The sequence below is a fragment of the Convolutriloba macropyga genome, chromosome 1 (assembly GCF_964194025.1).
Source record: "Convolutriloba macropyga chromosome 1, txConMacr16.3, whole genome shotgun sequence".
Lineage (NCBI taxonomy): Eukaryota > Metazoa > Xenacoelomorpha > Acoela > Convolutidae > Convolutriloba > Convolutriloba macropyga.
In genome coordinates, this window is record NC_134468.1 from 9645212 (window position 1) to 9667464 (window position 22253).

General features: G+C 37.5%; 2 protein-coding genes across 2 annotated transcripts in view; both read left to right on the top strand.

The window, feature by feature from the left end:
- Positions 1–22253, top strand: part of LOC142334816 (neuropeptide S receptor-like) — a 311777-nt gene that overhangs the window by 29331 nt on the left and 260193 nt on the right. The window lies entirely within an intron of this gene.
- On the top strand, positions 3042–16285 carry LOC142345463 (ferric-chelate reductase 1-like). The gene is made up of 4 exons (XM_075397523.1): positions 3042–3306; positions 3409–3643; positions 14690–15087; positions 15625–16285. Exons 1-4 carry the CDS (start codon positions 3052–3054, stop codon positions 16264–16266), a joined length of 1530 nt encoding a protein of 509 aa, XP_075253638.1. The 5' UTR covers positions 3042–3051; the 3' UTR covers positions 16267–16285.

Genomic DNA, 22253 nt, shown 5'->3' on the forward strand with positions numbered 1-22253 from the left:
ACATTTTCAGATTTAGGTTTTTACAGGGAATTACAATTAATCGAGAAGAAGGAGAAGGAGAAAAAAAACATTTTATTTTTTAGCACCGTAGTTGTTGACGCGGGACGCTATCAATGCTAAAGTGTACAATTAAATGTATAAATCACAACAAAATTACGTTCAAAAAATGTTGCAAAATTCCAGTGAGTTTTTCTACAGATTAAACCAGTCAAACTCACGCCACGTTTTTATTAACATTTTTTTGAACACACTACTGAAAGTTTTGAAATCTCTGCGTTGACTGGTCAGTAAATTCCATTTTTTGACGTACTTTGAAAAAAAAAGATTTGTTTGGAAAGAAAGTTGTTCTTTGGTCATGGAAAATTATTTAATGAGTGCGTTCGTGGATGGAGTATTTTGCACTTGTTGTCGTAATGAATGCAGTTTTTTTCTCGCCTGATATTTTTCTGAGATAAAAACAGAAAGATCATCAATTCTCTGTTCAATTCCGATCACCTGTTTTTTCTTAAGTGCCGTGACGATTTGCAATTCGGGCTAAGGAACAACTTTTTAAGACCCTAGTTCAGCTGCTTTTCTAGAGAAGTTATCATAGCTTTTCTAATGTGCTGAATAAATAGATCGGGAAAATTGAGATATGACAAAACAGTTGAATGAAGTAAAGTTTCTAGGCTTGACGTAGGGAGTTGATTTCCAATTGAGTCTATAATTTTTATCCCCTGAGCCATGTTCTGTAACGTTTGTTTAACATAATTCATGAAACCTAGATTGCCATCAATTCTCAATCCTAAAAATTTATTTTCATACGGTATTTGGGTTACTTTTTATTATCTACTAATATTGTCTCCTGTTTTTTTGTCTCTTTGATCATTTTGTTTGCTGAAACAAACGCACTTTTTTATTGAAGAGTAAAAATTTAATTGATGTCCTCTGTAGTAGTTTGCTAGATTATGTATGTTTGATTCCAGGTATTTTTTGCTATCTTTTCTTCATTGTTCGAAGCAAAAATTAGGCAATCATAAGCATGCTGTATCATTGTTACATCACTATCAATATCCGAATAAAAATCGATTACATATAAATTGAACCAGAGAGTTCCCAATACGGTTCCTTTGGGTACAGCTGTGACAACTTTTATCCAGTTGAAGTAAAATGAATCTAATTTTGCAAGCTGAAGTCTGTTAGAAAGAAAATTTTTATAAGGTTCTGTGCATCGCTGTCTAAGCCAATTCTTTTTCTTGGTTTCTTTGAGATATCATGAGATACAGAACGAAAAGCTTTTGAGAGATCCAAAAGTGCGATTTGGACAATATTGTTTGAGTCAATACTTTTAGGAACTGATTTGATTGAAAATAACAGAGCATCGGCTGTGCAAACAACTTTCCGTAAACCAAATTGGAGAGGATTCATCAGATCAGTTAACATTTTGTACGTGATTCATCCTCTGTTGATGCAGGATTCACTCAAAAACTTTTTAAATGTCCTTGTGGTTGATATTGAGCATTATTTGGTTGCAACCATCTGGTCACCTTTTTTGTAGATAGGGCTGATTTCCGATTTGTTAATGCAGTCTGAAAAAAATTTGTTTAATGCATCTGTTAAGAATTAAAGTAAGAGGTAGTACAATTTTTGTTTGACCATCTTTTATAGCCCAGGCAGGAACCGTCTTTCCAGGAACCCAATGGCTTGTTGGAACTCAACTCCTTGACAACATCATGAGCTTTTTTCTGTAACAAGCTGATAACTGAACGGTTTGTTATGTTGGCTTAGGTCTTTATCGTGGGGGTATCGTATTATATTCTTGTCCCTTAAAAGATTACCAATTTTAAAAGTATAATTAAGAAACTCCGCTGTTTCAAAATCGTTATTAAGTAAGTTTTAAAACAATTTGTGCAATGCAGTTACAGAATTGAGTTTTTTGTTTCCCCCTAATTGAATTGATGAAATTGCAGTTTTTATCTGAGTGTCCAGAGATTAAAAACAATGACTTGAATGTTCTGTCTTCCTAACGTTTATTTGGTTTGACAAGATTTGGCGCTTTTTGTTAAAAAAATCCTAATTGGTATACGTTTTCTTTTTCTGGTATGTCCTAACTGCATTTTCTTTTCTGTTTTACCTTCCTCGTCAAACCATTCATTTTTCAGCAAGTTCTTGTGTTTGCGATTTTGAATATTTTTTCACAATTGAAGCTTGAATTTCGAGTGCATTGCTAACAATTAATTTCAATATATTAAACATTACGAGAACATCATTGCATTGAAGTGCCATGGGGAAAATGACAGGGTTTTTAACGAAATCATTTGCATTGTACTGTTTCTTGTCGAGACATTATATACTTTTGCCTCTGCATTTTATCAATTTGATATCAGTTACAACAAGAGATGCTAAATGATCTGATTTGAGCGGCTTATCAAAAGTATATTGCCTGTTTTCTGTAATTTAGGTAAAAATGTAATCAATATGTGATTCTCAATTTTGTGCTAGTCTTGTGGGTTCATGTACGTCAACAATTTGTAGACCATATGCTTTCCAAATTGTTTTTCTCACTTTCGTTTTAACAATTGAGGTTAAAGTCACCCAGTACATGTACAGTGTTGCATTGTTCAAAAGCGTAATCTAATTTGTATGACAGTTCGCCTAAAGATTTTTCTTGATGTTTTGAGGGATAGTACGTTAGGTTGATAAGCTTTTTTTCGACGTTTTTTGAAAACCTTTTTTTACATTTAACCCAAACTGACTCAAACACATTTTCGTCCAACATCATTAAATCAGGTCTTTCTCTTGGTGCTGGTATCTTTGGAACAAATAGTGCCACACCTCCACCTTTCTTTATATCTTTTTGAAAGCGGTCTTTTCGGAATAGTGCATGAGTAACCACTGGGAAGCAAACTTGTCTTGAAAGCTGTTCAAACGTCTGACTCTAAAAGGACAAAGTTTGAAAATGAGGTAACGAGTGAGTTTCTCGTGAACTCTCTACGGCCATTCTGCACCGGTGCACGGTTGACTATAAGCGGCTTTGTATATTTGTTAACAGTCGGTTATTTTCCAGGTATTATGAAAATAAAGACAACCATATTTTTGTATACTGTATTTTGTTTATATCTATCCACGGGGCTCGCATTTAATGTTTGGCAAGTAGACGACTCCATATTCTGTGCTTTCAATCATTCGAATGAGAACGGTGTGCGATTTAATCTGTCTGTATCAAATCTGTTTCAAAAGGGATATGCATATGTTGGACTAGGATTAAGTGATGATGAGTCCATGGGCAACGATGATGTGGTATCTTGTTTGTTGAGAAACGGAGAAGTAAGTTGATCGGTTTATTTTTCCATGTCTGTCATTTTTTCAGTTGTAATGTGATTAATTTTGTGCTGGTCCTCGTTTTTTTTAAATCCTTTCAAATTATAGGTTGCTGTTGAAGTATCGTACAATAGCGAGAAATATCAAAATGTCCTTGATGATAAACAAGAACAGAGTCCGACAGTATTTAACGTCACAACAGAATACAATGCAGATGATGGTATGATGTCATGCGCGTTTAGCAGGCCATTAGAATTCACAACAAACATTGGGGGTAAACAGTACAACTTCGCAAACCACTTGTATTATCTTCTCATTGCAGCTGGCAACTTGAACGAAGAAGGTAAGTAAAAATAATGATACACTTAGTTTGATACACTTTGAAGGTAAAAGACTTGAGTTCATTAATAGTCAGCACAAACAGACACATATCTCGTTTGCACCATAAATTTAAAAATTGACACTTAAATTAAAAACATCGCTCCCCAATACTGGGTAAATATTGGCCGGTCCTCCCAGCTCTGCCTCTTCATAAATTATTTTGCATATTTACAGATTTATCAAAAAAAATAAATATGAAACAAACTAAGAATATATGAAGTCATGGCAGGGACAGTGTCCACCGAGCTACGGCTGTTAATTCTCTACATAAACAATAAAGAATTAGCCAAATATACTTTAAAGGCATGGGATAGTTAAACTAACTGTTCTTTGACAATTGCTCCGATTTAAGTATCGATAATATCGTACAGCGGAGCTCACTTCTATTCTTATGTAGTTCAAAATGTCAGCATAGCTATTTTCGTTTTCTGTTTTGTGCGGATAGCTTCGAAGCTTGTTGTTTCAACACTCTTGAAGCTCATGTGTTCACGTTCACCGTAAGGACTTTTTGCCAGGGGGTTGAGTTTTTTCACGTCCGTTGGGTCTCAATAAGGCCATGTTCACGTCGAATATACAATAATTCCATTAGTTTTGATGTCCAATCGATCTGTAATCGTTGATTTAAGAGAAGAAATTGCCTCTTGACATTGACACTTCAAATGGATCACCTTGTGTAGTGCCCTGCTTGGATACGATTGTTTGTTTGCTATTGAATAAATTCACGATAAGAGTTACATAGAGGTCTGGATGACAAACATTCTTTTAAAGTTCTCTGATGCAAGATTTCTGAACGCTATGGAGATTGTTTTCTGCATCTATGCGCAAGATGGCTGCAGACTGAATTTTGAAAGCAACCGTAAATTTACCCATGAATTGTGTTTGCACCATGTATTTGCAATTGATACCATTTGTGTTATCAATGCACTGTTCAAGGTAGAAAAGTTATAAAAAGTAGGTAGCAAAAGAATCGTTTTTTACGGGTCCTCGATATGCAACTCAATACTAATGGGCTATCAATAACGGTATTAATGAAACCGTTGTGACCAACACCAATTTGTGTCATATTTCAAAACTCTGAATTAGCTGAAATGCAACACAAACCAGTATTAGCATTACACATTTCGCACAGTGGCCGATTCAGTTTTGCTAAATGAAAAAACCTGGAAAAGCTTTGAAAAAAGAGGTTAAGCTGAATCTCAAAGAAATTAAGAGATCCATTTTGACTTTAAATAAAGTTGATAGTTTATGAAGTGTTTCCAATACAATTGAACTATAAAAGCAGAAAAATTTTCAATGAAATATACCAAGTCAAGAGATGATCATGAATAGTATGTCACTCAGCATGTTTTTTTAGTTTTTGAGTACAGGACATCACCAGTTAACTAAAGAAAAACGTTCGATTATTGTAACGGCTGCTCTCCTATCAAAGTCAAGGAAAACTTTACACCGCCCAGTTCGTTTCAGCGGTTTCAAATCTGTCCGGATATTGTGTTTTTGCAGTTAACTTTTGTGAACTGTATTATCCGCTATACTGTAGATTACCGTTGCATTACTTGTTGCTCTATTACTCCTGTTAACTAATCGCTCAGCTTTGCTGTATAACAAACTTGTTTCTCTCAGAATAACAAAATAATTCAAATTGAAACAATCAAATTTTTGTTGAGTTTTTGTTAATAACTCAAGTTATAAACCGAATTTAGGAATTCCCGTTCCTACAAATTTTAGCTCTATAACTTGGCTATAGTCTTGTAAAGTTTCAGCATTCTATCTCAAAGATTGCAAAAACAGTCAGAAATACAGTAAACGTTACTGAACAACAATAATAAATTTTCTAACTTTAATGTTAGCAAGTCTCTCTATTGGTTTCAATAACAACAATGTTGAACTAGAGTAGGCTTCGTTAAAGCCAGTAAGAGAAACTGACTTTATGCTTTGCACAAAGTTTCTCTTACTTAGGAACTTCGTTCCTCAGAAAGAAACTTTTGAGAAGTTAATTCTCTTTTCACAAGTCAAAGTAAAGTTAAAACTGTACAATCACTAATATGATCTACAGAAACAAGACACAGTAACAAGTAATTTACCGCTCAAGAAAGTGTGCTTCAATACGCACTGTATGTCAGTTTAATATAACCAAAATTGCAAATTTCAACTGATTTTTGGTAGTTTTTCAAGCTCCTTTTATGCTGCTAGTCACGTGGATTTACATGTCAAATTCAACTGTTGATTGGTTGTAGATAATAATGTCGACAGAATGTGAACACTTTTCCATAACGTCACTTTTTCAGTGTAAATTTGATGTCATGGGAAGTTTGTTAACCATGTAGAAGTTTTGTCGAATTTTCTGTATCAATAACAGGTTGATTCGCAATCCAATCGCAAAGAATCTGATGCAATACTGTTAAGTCGTAGTATTGTTTTGCTGGTTGTTGAGGTAGTTCGAGTTTGAGTTATAGTTTGACTTCATGAATGACGATTGTGTACTAATAATAGTTGCTAACTATAAATGTTGAACAAAATGAACAAATCCAAATGGCTTCAGTAGAATGTAGCATTAAATTCCGCTTGTCACGCTATTCTAGCTTTAAGGCTTGAAATGGGCTTGAAGCGCTATTCAATTTGATTTCTGAGTTGTTAAGCTCAGCCGCAATATCGCCGGCCCTGTTTTCCATCGCGAAAACATCTTTTCTAGTTAGTACTGCGGCGAGCTTCACTACTGGTCTCCTGTACACTCCGTCGTTCGTTCGAAATATCGCTGATCGAATCACACCGTCAGACCCATCGATGGTCTCCGTAACTCGACCTTGGTTGTTATATCCACGCTTGTCACTATCTTCGATCAACCAAACGAGATCGCCTTCTTTAAGTGTTCCGCTCGCTGTAGATCGCCATTTTTGCCGATTATTTAGAGTTGGCAGATATTCTTTACGAAATCTGTCCCATATGAGATTTGCATATGCTTGAGTTTGTCGAAAGAGCTTTCGATGATCAACAAATTCTTCCGCGCATGGTAGATAGGGTAAGCAAATGTTTCTGTGATTGGGGGTCAATGCTTCCAAGTCATTAACATCTGAACTGACTGGAGTCAAAGGTCTTGCATTCAATGTCTGCTCAACAATACACATCGTTGTTGAAAGAACGTCCTCGGTGACTGATTTGTTCCCCAATACTGCATACATTGCTTTCTTGCAACTTCTCACCAACCGCTCCCATACTCCTCCAAAGTGGGGTGCTGCGGGTGGGTTGAACTTCCATCTGATCCCTCGTTGAATTAGATGTTCTTCGATCCCTTCTTTGTTCCATGCCGCAACGTACTCTGCAAACTCTCTTTCAGCTCCAACAAAATTTGTCCCATTGTCGCTGATGATCGTATTCGGCTTGCCTCTTCGAGCAATGAATCTCATTATTGCATTGAGACAACTGTCTGTGTCTAACTTGGGTACCACTTCTATATGCACCGCTCTCATAGTTAGACAAGTAAAGAGACAACACCATCGCTTTTCGTTCCTTCGCCCAATCTTCACAATGAAAGGGCCAAAGTAGTCAACTCCAACATTTGTAAAGGCTGTTGAAGCATCTAACCGTTCTTCGGGTAGACCTGCCATTACTGGTGCTATCGTTTGTGCTCTGCCTTTTCTGCAGGTAATGCACTTGTTCTTGATTGATCTTAAGGCGTTCCGTATGCCTAGTATCCACATCTGCTGAACAATGTTTCTCACATGCTCAGTGCCTTCGTGTCGATTGTCCTTGTGCTCGTTTCGCAAGAATAATTCAACCGCGTGATGTTTCCAATGCAGCAAAATTGGATACTTTGCATTAAAGTCCAATTGACTTTTGCCTATTCTGCCTTTGGCTCGAATGAGTCCTTCTTCATCCAGGAAAGGTGAGACTTGTAGGATTTTACTGCCTTTTGGAGTTTCCTTTTCAGCTTTGAGAGATTTTATCTCTTCACCAAACTGTTCTTGTTGTAGTAGTTTTAAGATCGTTGCTTTTGCTTTTTCTCTTTCTTCAATGCTAACTATGAGTGTTGCTGGTCTGTGTTTTTCCAATGCTCGCTGTACGTATGCCACTGTATTTACTAGTCTGTTGAAGTTACTGAATCGTTACCACTGAATAACAGCTTTCTTTTCTTCAGCCTGTATCATGAAGACTGATGAGGGTATATTCTCTTCATCGGATGCAAAGATTAGGTTAACTTGCTCTGGCCATTCATTTTCTGGTCGCTTCAACCAGGCCGGCCCAGTGAGCCACTCACTTCTCTTGAGTTCTTCAATGTTGATTGCTCTCGTGCCAATGTCCGCTGGGTTGTTGATACCGCTCACATGTTTCCACTGTGAAACATCAGTTGTATCTAGTATCTCAGCCACTCGATTGGCCACAAACACTTGTTGTTTACGATGGGAACTGTGTATCCACTGCAATACCGTTGTTGAGTCTGACCAAAAACTGCAACTATTTATCCTCATTTCATGTTCCTTGACTATCTGTTCTTTCAACCTCACTGCCATGACTGCCGCTTGCAATTCCAATCGCGGTATTGAAAGATGCCTCATCGGTGCCACTCTGCATTTTCCAATGACAAATGCTGAGTCAGCTGAGCACTCTTTTGGTTGTGAACGTAGATAGGCTACTGCACACATCGTGTCTTCAGATGCGTCAGCAAACACATGAAGTTCGGCTTTATCCCTCTCTCTGTTGAAGTACCTTCTATCGATGCTTGTTTCAGCCACTATTGGAAGTTGTTCTTTCCATCTCAGGAATTCTTCCTCTTCACTGGGCTCCACTTCGTTGTCCCAATGTTGTCCATTCTTAGTCCAGATGCCTTTCAGAAGTCGTCTCATGTGAACACTGAACGGAGCAAACAATCCGATCGGGTCGAATACTGAAGATACCAGTGACAGATTCTTCCTCTGGGTTATAGGTGCTTCAACTTCCTTGTTTGTACCTCTGCATACTTGGAGACTGTCATCAGTAACGGTCCATTGTAGTCCTAGCACTGAGGATCCCTCCGTACTGGGTTCCACTTCGACTTGCTTCGTGTTGCTGATTGACTTCAAGTCTTCTGGGATTGCTTTGGTAACTGCGTCGTTGTTGCTTATCCACTTCTTCAATTCGAATCCATGTTGCGAGAGAAGAGGTTGTAGTTGATTGAAGACTTCAATTGCTTCTTCCGGGGTTTGCACTGATTTGATGAAATCGTCCATGTAGAAGTTGTTTTGTATTGCCTTTGCTGCAATCGGGTACTCTTTTTCGTTGTCCAGTCCCACTCGCTTGAGAGCATAGTTTGCACAAGTTGGAGAACTTTTTGCTCCAAATACGTGACGCTGATATTCGTATATCTGAACAGGTTCGTTAGCTCTTGGACGCCATAAAAACCTCAAGCAACTTCTATCCTGTTCGGGAACTTGCACTTGTAGAAACATCGATTCGATGTCGGCTGTTAGAGCTATTGGTCCTTCACGGAATCTGAATATTGTTCCAATCAACCCATGTAGCAGATCAGGTCCTGCTAGTAGCTTATCATTTAGGCATACTTCTTTGTACTTTGAGGCAGCATTGCAAACACGTCTTACTTTGCCAGGCTTGTTCGGGTTTAGCACTGGATGGTGTGGCAAATACCATTCTTTCCCGAAGGTGCCTTTCACTTCGGACTCGTCCAATATCTTTACGAATCCTTTTTCTGCATCTGTATCTATTGACTGTTGATACAAATTCTTCAGGTTTGGGTCCCTTTGGAATCTTCGCTCCAGTGAGTAAAGCTGACCCAAGGCTGAGCTGTAGTTGTTCGGTAGGTTTGGCTCTGGTTCACTCCACAGCATTCCCACTTCGTACCGCTCGCCTGTGAACTTTGTCGTACTCTCTAGCATCTCTTGTGCCTGCAGTTCTTTCTTTGACTGACTGACGACGTTGATTTTGGAAGCATAGGTTTCTATGTCCCACCAGGTTTGGATATTCTCAGCCACTTTCACATCTTCAGTGAAGGCGAAATGACAAACATTTTGTCTTCTTTTGCCCGTCATGGGTCCACTGACTACCCATCCTAGCTCTGTTAGGACGGCGAAAGGTTCACTTCGTGTTCCTATCTTATAGTCCAATGGGCGTTGTAGCTCATAAGCATCTTGACCAAGGATGATGCCAACTTCCATCAAGTTGAAGCTTTTGTTGGGTAAAACACTCAAGTGGTTGAAGCTTTGCTTCAGCTTGTTGTAGTTGTAGTTTGTGTTTCCCAAGGAGATTGACGGGTGTGCAAACGCTTCGATTGAATGCACCTTTGAATGTAGTCCCTTTATTTTGAGAGGAACCTTTTCTGTCTTCAGATCCTTCGTTCCGTGTATGCCAGCTATGTTGAGCGTCACATCGGTGCCTTGGGCCCGTAACTTCTCTTGCACACTTTGATCGATGAATGAAACCGTTGATCCACTATCGAGGAAAGCATATGTGTTCAGCCTGTTGCCACCGCTCTGTATTGAGACAGGAACTATCTGAAGAAAGCTAGTAACTTCGTTACTCTGGTTGATTGTTGCTGCGCTTACGTTGACTGCATGATTGCCCTCGTCCATTTGGTTTTCTGAGTGCAGCAATCGGTTGTGCTTCTTGATGCATCCATTGATGCCGCACGCATTGACTTTACAATCTTTGATTGCATGTCCTTTGCCTAGACATCCGTAACATAAGCGTTGCTTTCTCACTGCTGCGTACCGATCATTCACACTCATGTTCCTGAATAGTGGACAGTTCCATATTTTATGAGTGCCATCAGCTAGCGGACAGTGATCACTTTGCGTTTGCTTCGTTTCTTTCACGTTGGAACTTGCACTGAAGTTCGACGTTTTCGAGAACCGTTTGTCTCTATTTGTGTTTCTTCGGTCTTCTTCTCTTCGCTCTCCCTTGAAAGCTGAAAACCCTTCGTGCACGAATGCTATCCTTGATAGCCATTTTTCAAACATAATCAGATCAGGCCAATCTTCATCTTTATCATCAACATAGAACCACCACTTCTCTTTGAGAACTTGGGGTAGCTTGTCTACTGCCATACACAGTGTCGAGCTTGATTGCAGATCACCAATCTGCTTGTAATCTTTGAGCACATTCACAAAGTTCGAAACAATAACTGAGAAACTGATCAGACCTGTTGACTCGTGAGGTTTCACCTGACTTGCTTTGCGAAGACTCTCCAGTTGTGCATCAATGATCACATGAGGCCTTCCAAATTTCCTCTCCAGAATACTCCATGCAGCACCATAGAACTGTCCAGAATAACCCATTCCAGAGATTGCTGACCTTGCCTTGCCTGTCAGTAGAGTCTTCAGATGGCTCATCTTCTCTGAGTCTGGTATTGGTCGTTGATCCACTGTAGCAATGAACATACTCGACCACTTCGGCCATTCGAGGGGGTTTCCATCAAAGTTGTTTAACTTCAGCTTTGGTAGGTTACTGCTACCTGCGTACCCAATGTTGTGTTGTAGTCGACCAGCTCTGGGGGAAACGTCCCGGTCTTCAACACTTGAGGAACGGTCTCGTGAACTGCGATATCGTGAGAAGTGACTTTGCCTGTTCACTTCAGGGGTCACTTCGAAGCGAGCTGTTGATCGATCTGGTGTTAGAAGGTTGTCGATTCTGCTGGCCCAGTCAGAGACATCTCTCTTCTTGGGTGTCCAGTTGAAGGGTGATTTGTCTCGAGCACTGGTTGATTGGGAACGAGCATCATCGTTTTCTAATGCTGTTCTCTTCACTTTGCGCTCTAGCTCGCGCTCTTCCTCCAGCAGTTGATGCTTGGTTTCCAGTTCCTTCATTTGCATTTCCAGCTCTAGCCTCCTACGCTCAAACCGTGCTTGTTCGAGTCGCATCTTGGTTTCGAATTCGATATCGAATTTCTTCATCCTTTCCTCTCGCCTTTGCTTTGCTGAAGATGTTTCCGAAACATTCTCCGTCTCTTGGCCACTTGCTGTTGCTTCATTTTGCACTGTTTGAGCAACTGGGCTGTCCGTTGGGTAGTTGTTGTGGCTCTCGCTATCATTCACGGCTTGGGTTGCGTTGCTTTGCTCTGCATTCATTGCTGGTTGCGTGCCTTTGCTTATATATGAAAGCCAATGATAGTCCAAACTTGCTTTGCACTTCCTCGCTTCTTTCAGATGCTTTTCAACGAAATTAGCTTGATAGGGCACAAGCTTGTTTCGACGCTGCAGTTGCTTGGGTATTTCTTCCTCTAGAAGGTGAACAGTCTGTTGGTAGAGGACCTTTAGTTTGTTGGGTCGATCTGAGTCTTCAATTATTTTGTAGCCAATCGCTGTTTTAGTGTTGACTTCTTTCCGTAAATCTTGGAGCTTCTTGTCGTACCTTTGAGCTGTTGATTGAAGCTCCTCTCTGCTGATTGCGTTAGGATTGCCTGGCTGCCTTTTGCTTTGCTTGTTCCTTTTAAACGAGGTTAGTTCTTCAACGTAATTTGTGAAGTGCACTCGCAACTTTCGCTCTGCCTCACTGGCGTTGCGCTGTTGATTTGTTTGATTCTCTTTGGGGGGTGCCTTCGGCACTCTCTTCATCAGATTGGACAGCAGTTTGCCTTCTACTGTCCGGGTCGGCGGACCAAATGTAACGGCTGCTCTCCTATCAAAGTCAAGGAAAACTTTACACCGCCCAGTTCGTTTCAGCGGTTTCAAATCTGTCCGGATATTGTGTTTTTGCAGTTAACTTTTGTGAACTGTATTATCCGCTATACTGTAGATTACCGTTGCATTACTTGTTGCTCTATTACTCCTGTTAACTAATCGCTCAGCTTTGCTGTATAACAAACTTGTTTCTCTCAGAATAACAAAATAATTCAAATTGAAACAATCGAATTTTTGTTGAGTTTTTGTTAATAACTCAAGTTATAAACCGAATTTAGGAATTCCCGTTCCTACAAATTTTAGCTCTATAACTTGGCTATAGTCTTGTAAAGTTTCAGCATTCTATCTCAAAGATTGCAAAAACAGTCAGAAATACAGTAAACGTTACTGAACAACAATAATAAATTTTCTAACTTTAATGTTAGCAAGTCTCTCTATTGGTTTCAATAACAACAATGTTGAACTAGAGTAGGCTTCGTTAAAGCCAGTAAGAGAAACTGACTTTATGCTTTGCACAAAGTTTCTCTTACTTAGGAACTTCGTTCCTCAGAAAGAAACTTTTGAGAAGTTAATTCTCTTTTCACAAGTCAAAGTAAAGTTAAAACTGTACAATCACTAATATGATCTACAGAAACAAGACACAGTAACAAGTAATTTACCATTCAAGAAAGTGTGCTTCAATACGCACTGTATGTCAGTTTAATAAAACCAAAATTGCAAATTTCAACTGATTTTTGGTAGTTTTTCAAGCTCCTTTTATGCTGCTAGTCACGTGGATTTACATGTCAAATTCAACTGTTGATTGGTTGTAGATAATAATGTCGACAGAATGTGAACACTTTTCCATAACGTCACTTTTTCAGTGTAAATTTGATGTCATGGGAAGTTTGTTAACCATGTAGAAGTTTTGTCGAATATTCTGTATCAATAACAGGTTGATTCGCAATCCAATCGCAAAGAATCTGATGCAATACTGTTAAGTCGTAGTATTGTTTTGCTGGTTGTTGAGGTAGTTCGAGTTTGAGTTATAGTTTGACTTCATGAATGACGATTGTGTACTAATAATAGTTGCTAACTATAAATGTTGAACAAAATGAACAAATCCAAATGGCTTCAGTAGAATGTAGCATTAAATTCCGCTTGTCACGCTATTCTAGCTTTAAGGCTTGAAATGGCGTTGAAGCGCTATTCAATTTGATTTCTGAGTTGTTAAGCTCAGCCGCAATAATTATCAAAATCACATTGTAAAATACCTTTTTAAAGACCAGTTATCAGCAGCATTCCAAGTTCTGTTTTGCTAGGACTTCAATGGCAAGAGCGCAAGTATCGCATACTTGAAAGCAATTGTTCAGTAATAGGCATTCTTTTTGTTGCTTTTGCTATTTATTTGCTCGGTGGTTTCTCGTAAACGTTTAAGAAGACGCTGAATGGTATAGTAGTTTTTGTTGACACTAGAAGCTTTGTTTCTGTGTCTGTCAGTCGCTTTTAGCAAATTAGTTTTGTCAATTTCGACAATTGCTATCCGGTGAACTGCAATTGTTATACTTTCTAGGGACCCGTGGCACCTTTTAACTGCGTTGACGGAAACTCACGCAATGAGAGTGTAGTTTTGGGTCCTAATTAAGTCAACTTTGGTACCAAAAGCAATCACTACGTCGTTGTCTCACCCAATGAGAGGGGAGAATTGAATCAAACTACAAAATTAAGCGGGTCATGAGGATAATACTGTGGCATTGAAAATAGATTGCGTTAGTTGCAATCTCACAATGTTCCCGAAATGACAAATCTATTTGTTTATGATCTGAGTTGATAAAAGTTTTGCGATTAACTAAGATCCTATGAAGAGATGTCTTATCAAGGAAATTATTTAGTTTTTCTGAGTTGTAAAAAATTACGGAACGACGCACGGAGAAAATCCAGATAGAAGTTTGCCAGTTTTTCATAAAAACTAATTTGGGCTCCTGGTTAAATCTGTTCGTCTTGATCATCAAGCTCTTGAAGCATGCAAATGATTGCTTAAAAAGACGTAAGCGTGATCAATAAAATTGACTCTCAATTTACTTATACAATGTTTAGAGAAATTGAAATCTTGCCGAAAGTGCTCTTCAAAAGGAAGCATTTCACACTGTATTTCGATCTGAACGTTTAACTTGCGTCTGATCAGCTTTGCTCCTCTAATGTTAAATTTGTTTTACTTTGTTGATAGTAAAACTGAAGACGAGGTACCCGTCAACATTCCACCAAAAGCTTTGGTGGGATATTTGATAGTAAAACTGAAGTTTACTATCGTCTTCAGTTGATAGTAAAACTGAAGACGAGGTACCCGTCAACATTCCACCAAAAGCTTTGGTGGGATATTTTCAATTTTGTTCTTACATTATAATAGACTCCATGCAATTCTTCAGGTCTCAAAGAGAGGCACTCTGAGAAGTTCGTATCCAGCATGGCTGTCAATCTGACCAGCAATAGTTCTGCATCCTGGGTTCTCGCGTCGGCTGACCTCAATTCCAACCATCTTTTTGGATCCAAATTAATAACTGTTCACGGCCTCTTTCAAATAGTGGCATGGTGTGTGCTGGCGCCCATATCCTACTTCACAGTGGCCTTCTACAGGCCCTACTTTCAGAATAAGTTTGTGGTGAGAAAACAGAAGTGGTTTGTGGTACACGTGGTGATGAATTGGGCGCTGTTTTTCATCTGCATATTATCAATCTTCATCGCCTTTTTTCACAAGAACTTTCAGTTCGAGGTGAACGTCCACACGTCTCTTGGGGTGGTTGTCATGTTCAGCCTTATGATGCAGGTATGAATAATGGGCTGCTAAACTTGATCACGCCTCTTCGTGAAAAATAAGCCTAAGCCTGATTCCGAGTAATAGGAATCATCGTATATCAGATGCTGGATACAGATATCAGTGTCGATTATCAAAGTTATTTGCTTCCTTAGACTATTAATTGCTCGCAAATGAAATTTTTATTAATTACATTAGCCCTGTTTTCTATGTCTGACCATTGAATCTGTCACTTTTGTCTTGAGAAACGGATAAAGCCCGGAGGGTATTAAGTTTATGAGCAGCTTGCCAACAGCACTAGTGGTCTCTAATTATTCGATTCAGCAAAACTCCCGAGTAGTCTTATTAAATTCATGCTGAGAAGAGCAATTCTTTTAGACCACCCCACGCGTGCAGACACGCACAAAAGCACAAATTTGAGGCGTAAATTTTCTGAAAGTTTTTGTCAAGTTTTCTACACTCCAATGATGACCTATGCATTTCTGAGTTTATAATTTCGATTCGACCCATAAATTAAAAAGACTTGAATATACCTATGACTTGTTTCAGCTTTTGATGGGTTTGCTACGACCAGAATTGGACTCCAAGTGGCGAGTGGTGTTCAGTTGGGGTCACAGACTCTTCGGAATGTCCCTAGTGCTCTTATCCCTCATTACCTGTCATTTTGGTCTTAAAGAATACAACTTGAAACACCAGAACAATAACGTCGCCTATACACACTATATGGTCTTTCTAGTACTCTTGACCTTGATAATATTCTCTATGGCCGCTCTATACATAAACCGTCAAGTCAAAGCTAGATATCTGGCAGCCGAAGTTGGTGGAAGTTCCACCCAAACTGCAGACCCGGATGCTCGAAGCACTGCCAAATTTACAGAGCCAATGCAGAGCGCCAACGATATGGACGATGACCAACATGAAAATGACGAGTCGCGACAGCTGTCAAGTCAAAAGGAAGAAGACGTACAGCAATGTGAGGAATTCAGATTGCGATCTGCAAATTCGGAAGAAAGTTTGGATTCGGACGTTGATACTAAAAGTGTCTTCGTTATTTCTCCAAACACTCCAGTGTCTCTGAAAAGTGATGCTATGATCAAACTCCACTATTCATTCATAGTTGTAGTGCTGGTAATTGCAGTATTAATATATATCGACTTGTTCGCTAATTTATCGGGCAAGTTATTTGGGTAAATTGTTCTCTTGCAAGTAGTGCAGTTTTAATAGAAGAATATTAGCGACACGTAATTTGACAGTTTTCTAAAAAGTAAAGCAATTTGGCTAAGATCTTAGTTTGTACTAATCTTGGTAGAATCAGCGCTGAATTCGACCTTTTGTATGGCTGAATTTTCATATTTTTCATTGCAGTGGGAAGCAAGCCGCCTTAGGTTCCATTTGAGACAACTGGCGGAGTAGAAATAATTCCTGTTAGCTTCTTTTCAAATTGGTATTTCTGCTCACATAGTTGAGTTCTGTCATTAAATAAAGATCTTAAGTTTGTAAGAGCTGAACTCTGACTTCGATACTTTTCAAAGCAGATCTACTTTTTTTTAAAGCTTTTTAGTTAGTCATTAATATCATTTTCGGGAAACAAGACATTTTTTTCGATTTAAACTTATTGGTAAAAAAGTGTTTTCGAGAACTAGCATTTTTAAGTTTTACAAATAAACCATTGTTTTCGCTTCTGCTGTCAATTATTTTAAAATGAGGTTTATAAGGTATAAAAACGAGGGCTAAAATTGGGGTTGATTGTCGTGTCAAAGTACAACTGGCGTGTCATTAGACTTGAATCCTGGCAAACAATTACTAATAGAGTATTTAAATTACTAAAACAGTTCAAGGGTAACCTCACTTATAATGTTTACCTCAACTAGATCTAATTTTGTAACTCAAGTTTGTTAAAAGTGAAATTAGGTTTGAATGTTTCTCTTTAGTGATTTTCATGTTGCGATCTATGATTACGTGTCGCTAGTGGTTCGTGCAATCATTACAAATTTTTAATATTCTCCGATTGTAACACTCCCCTCCTCGAGTATGTTATTAACGTTTTTTTTTCGAGAACGTGTGAATACAAAATAAATCATTGCTAGTTAAAATGTGACACGTGCCCTGGGTAGAGGAAAATGACATGCACCCACTAAGCGGGTCGGGCACAAACGGAAGATATCTCAAATTTTATATACTCTTTTATATGTGTCCTTTTTTCAAATGAAGTTTGTTAGCCTTTGAATGTTAATTGTTGAAATCTAATTTGATACAGTCTCCAAATATAAATGCGTTTCAGTTTTTGATAAACAGCTGAGGTATCGTAATTCCAAACTAAAAGACTATGTCCATTAAGCTCGTATAGAAGAATGCTTGCATTCAACGTTATTTCAAATAAAAATATATTCTTCCTAGGCAAGGTAGAAAAATTATCTTACTGGGCAATAGACTTAATTGTTAAGATCGCAAATTTATCCGGAAAATTTCAAGATATCAAAACTATATTGTTGAGTGCTGCTACCTTGATGACAATAAATTGGCGGTTCATGAGGAAAGAGCCCTCGTAGAAATATTTTAAAACTCACAAACATTGGGTTTTTCTTCAAAAAACTGAATGACTGCTTTTACCCAATGAAAAGCTCTTTGAAAGCATTGGGGTTAATTTCCTTTTTATTTTGCAAATTTTCAACTGTTCTTTAATTCTTGTACACACATTATCTACCGGTACCGCTCATTTTTTTCGACTTAATTGTATACCAGATGAAGCAGAGATGGGGAAACTTCTAAATTATTAAAGAGCGGTTCAAACTTAATTAGTTAAAACCTGGTGGATTCTCAATTAGGGACGGGATATTTTAATACCAAGGAAGTTATTTTTAAAACATTAACTAGATTCGGAGTTCAAATTACAAAACTAGTTTTTCGACTACAGAAAAAATGCCAGAGCTTAGACAAAATATCAGAACAGAAAGACGGTTAAAAAATTTGTACTTGATTGTAATTAAAACAACTAAATAAAAGCATTAAGTACGTCATACCTTTCACAGTAAGAAATTTAAAAAAAACTTTATTCATTACACTGAGGAACAGTGCTAAATTAACGCCTTGAAAGAAGGGAGCAACGTGGTTGTCAGTGGGCCCCTGTTAAAAATGGCTATTGCAGTGATGTCCTTGTGTCCTGAACTCTCACTGTGAAAATGGCTCCAATGAGCGAAAGATGGTCTACCGATTCGTAAGTCAAAGTGAAATCAAGACTAGTAGATGTTGACTATTTAGTAGCGATTTGGATAGACTCCAAATGATTGCTACACTATGACAAAGATGGTTGGTAGTGATTGTCAAAGCTTTGTGTGATCCCTGCGCATTGTAAATGAAGGGAAGACCATCTAGTAAGAAATACTGTGCAAGGTCCAGACAAGATAGATGTAGAGATAGTCACAGAAAAGAAAATCACAGTAGTGTTGCAACTGTGATCGCAGAGCTAATTTGATCGTGACTATACTACATGTCTGGTCTCGACAACACTTGCTCTGCTTGTCCCCAAAAGATGGTTGAGATACAGAGAGACTTGAGGCTCTCGGCTGAACACAACACCTCGAAGAGCTGGACCCCAGATGGGCTTGGCACCGATGCTCTAGTTTGCTCTGGCTTGGAATTCATTCCTCTAAAGGTTAGTAGACTAAATACCCAAGGCTCCGGCCAAAGGGAAGGTGCCCTCAATTGAGGAGTTAAAACAAATCTGCAAGTGGTAGGAGCATAAAGACTAGCTTTGAAGTGATAACAGTAAAAGCATCCATTTTTGAAATAGCAGGCCATTTGAAATCCGAAATTATTAACACTAAGCGAAGACAAATAGAACAAAAACTATTTTGTTGAACCACATTATGAAAGTCTTACAAAAAATAAGTTACCAACCGAATACATTAGAAAAATTTTTTGCGTAATTATAAACCCAATGGTAGCTGCCTATAAAGACATTAAATGTTGAGACAATAAAATTAAAAACGGGAATAACTCGAAAATTCATTAATTTATGACAAAATACATCTGCAAGGTTGAATCAACAATTGCAATCCTTATTAAAAAAAAACTAGAACCGCGCATAACAGAGGCTAAAGGGTGCGACAAAATGAAAATGAAATACTGTCAAAAACGGGTTGATATAAGAAGGCCATTATCCGCCAATTGGGGATTTTAAAAGTGGAACCAAGCACCAACAGGTCAACTATAAATAAATAGGGATTGAGATAAATCAATGGCAGAAACAGTGAAAATAGAATTCGTAACATTTCAGGTGACAAGAATTTTGGAAAACGAAAAAAGTGTTCAGTCTCTAATTCTCACTTCTTTTTAGCAGAATGAAAACTTTCAAGCTTTAGAATTTGGATTGTAAAAAAGAAAGGCCAACATCTCCGTAAAACCATCAAAATCGCAGCTAGTGATTGAAATTGCTTATGTCTCCAAGGTAATATAGCATAACATAATAAGCATATATCTTGGTGGACCTCCACATAATGTCAATTAGATTTACCCTTCTCAATTTATTTTTAAGTGGTTGCAGAAGTTATGCTATTGAGTCCTCTATGATCAGAAACTTTCTAGGCGATTCATTTGTAAAATAATGAAAATAGAAAACACAAAATACTTCACGCGCAAAAGTCAGATGAGAGAGAAATACCAGATCAACATTTCCTGATCAGATGGCGGGAAATACGATGAACGAACTCAAACCAAGGAACACAACGAAATCGAAAAATATCTCAATGCAGGTCCTGAAATAAAATCGAAAAAGCCCAATGAATTGAATAACTACATTTAAGCCGCAAAAACAGTCAAAGGTACATATAATTTTACAACGCAAACGAAAAAGAAAAAATACAAAAAAAACTGAAGAACATGAACTGCCTGCACTCGAATTGCAGTAGCTTTACGGTCATCATAACCAATTACTTAATAAAATAAACATTAAGTGTGTCTAGAAAGCAAACATTAACTTTCCTGAGAATCAATGACGCAATACGTATCAAAAAAGGACAAAAAAGGCCAGTATAAATCTAATAGCGTTCTATTTGCGCTGAGGAAAGAGAATACCAACGGCGCAAGTGAACAACAACAGCTATTTAAAAATAACAAATTGATTGAGAATAGAGCTCGTCTGATTCAATAACATTAGGGTTTTTCAGGGTCACCACTTGAAAAAATTTACGAGCGACTGGTTTGATCAGAACTGATATTTTAGGGCTGTTAGACAAGAGAGCGTTAAAAAAAACTATTACGGCCACACACTTAAAAAGCACTTTTAATTATAAAGAATAAAATTTTTGAACAACAAAAACCATTAGGATATAACCGAAGCCAATACGCGGATTGAATAACTTGAAATACAAAATAGGACCTTCTGTTAATGGGACTAAATTAAAAATCGCAACAAATTGAATAATTAAGAGCAAAATTTAGAAAGTCTAATGAAACTTTTTAAATAAAAAGATTACAATAGGCTACTAGCTGTTGACTGCTATGATTAGAAGTGGTCATCTAATTTTCATTTTTATCATTTTTTTTGGTTTGGATGAATAACAGTTTAAATTAGATAAAATCGAGGTATGCATTTATTCCACAACACTCAGTAAGGATTTGGAAGTTGAAATATCCTTTTTTTTACCAAGATTTTATCAGCAATGTTTTAAGGCCGTCATTTTGACAGATTGGGACAAAGTGTGCTAAAAAGTTGATTTAGTTCCATAAAAACGAGTTTCTGATCCAAAAATTATTAAATTTTGTCCATTTTTAAAGGTAAAAAACTTAACAAATTATTGTGAACCATTTTAGCAATTTTTAGCAAAATTTAATTGAAGACGTGCAAAATTAACAATTTAATGACAATCCGCCTAATGTTTTCAGCATCACTAACGAAAAAGCCAAATTAAACAGTTTCATAAAATTATATGATTTCTGCTCTGCAGGCTTTTTAATTATTCCAATATGTACTTCCACCTCAAGTATATCGCTGGGCCAAAATTGACTGAACAAAAAACCAGTCGGTTATATAGTTACGCCCTCCCCAATAATTGGGGTCGCAACGAACTTCAAAGTTGATCTCGGATTGTTTTGACTCAGTTCTTACCGAACTTTACAAATTCAAATCAAATAAAAACAGGGAAATGATTGGCAATATTTTATGGCACGAAATTAGCCTCGTTAGCGCAAATTTTGTCGAAACAAGCATACAGCCTACAGAAAAATGAAGAATTTACTATTTTATAAATAATTACGACATAAATCAAAGAACAGTCAATCAAATTAGCTTTCGAAAAAGAACAGCATTTCAGTACCAACATGAAAATTTCAGGTTTTTGAATAAGCGGTCCATATAAATGCGACAAAAACCTGCAGTCGGAACATTTATTCCTTGTATTACGAAAACTGATGAAAAATATAGAATCAGTTTGATTTAAATCATTCTATATTTTTAAGAATAATAAGAGAAATAGGTATCAACTAATTGCCTTCTTCAGCTAATAGTTGTTTTTAAAATTGTGAGAAAAAAAATAGTTTGTGAAAAAAAAATGTTCAAAGATTTGAGATTTTGGAACTTATAAGCTGTCGAGTCCAATTTTTATCAATTTTATTGATGCTTAAAATTTCAGAGATTCATTTTTTTGTTTCTTTTTTTGCTGGCGTCTTTAATCCAGTTTTTGAAATTTCTTTCAACTTTAATTATTTGTATGCCTAGCAGGGCGAATTATTTTGTCATGTTACACTGCAGTGGCTGAAACAAAACTCATCTTTTGAGAAATTTGCAACAGGAGGTTTAGATCACGTGAACATGAGGTCCAGCCATGGACAAACGAAGTTCCAACAGAAACGCGCGGCAACCTTGAGAATGTCTTTTAAGCAAAGAGTTTAGATGAAAACTATTTGAAACGAATACGAAAAGAAAAAAGAACGAAATCAAATCTGTAATTTTATACCATGATGATCGATATATTCACTAAACTTAACAATTCATTGGTTAAGCTTATAACGCCTTGACAAAGCAATTTCATCTTTTTAAATACGTATTTGATTTGTAAAATTTTTTGTAATTTTTTAATTTGATATAAATTGAAAATGTTTTTTATAGATATTAATAAGCATTCAATATTGATTTTGTCTGCTGGACAAAGGTATATGGCAAACTCAGCGACCAAAAGTTC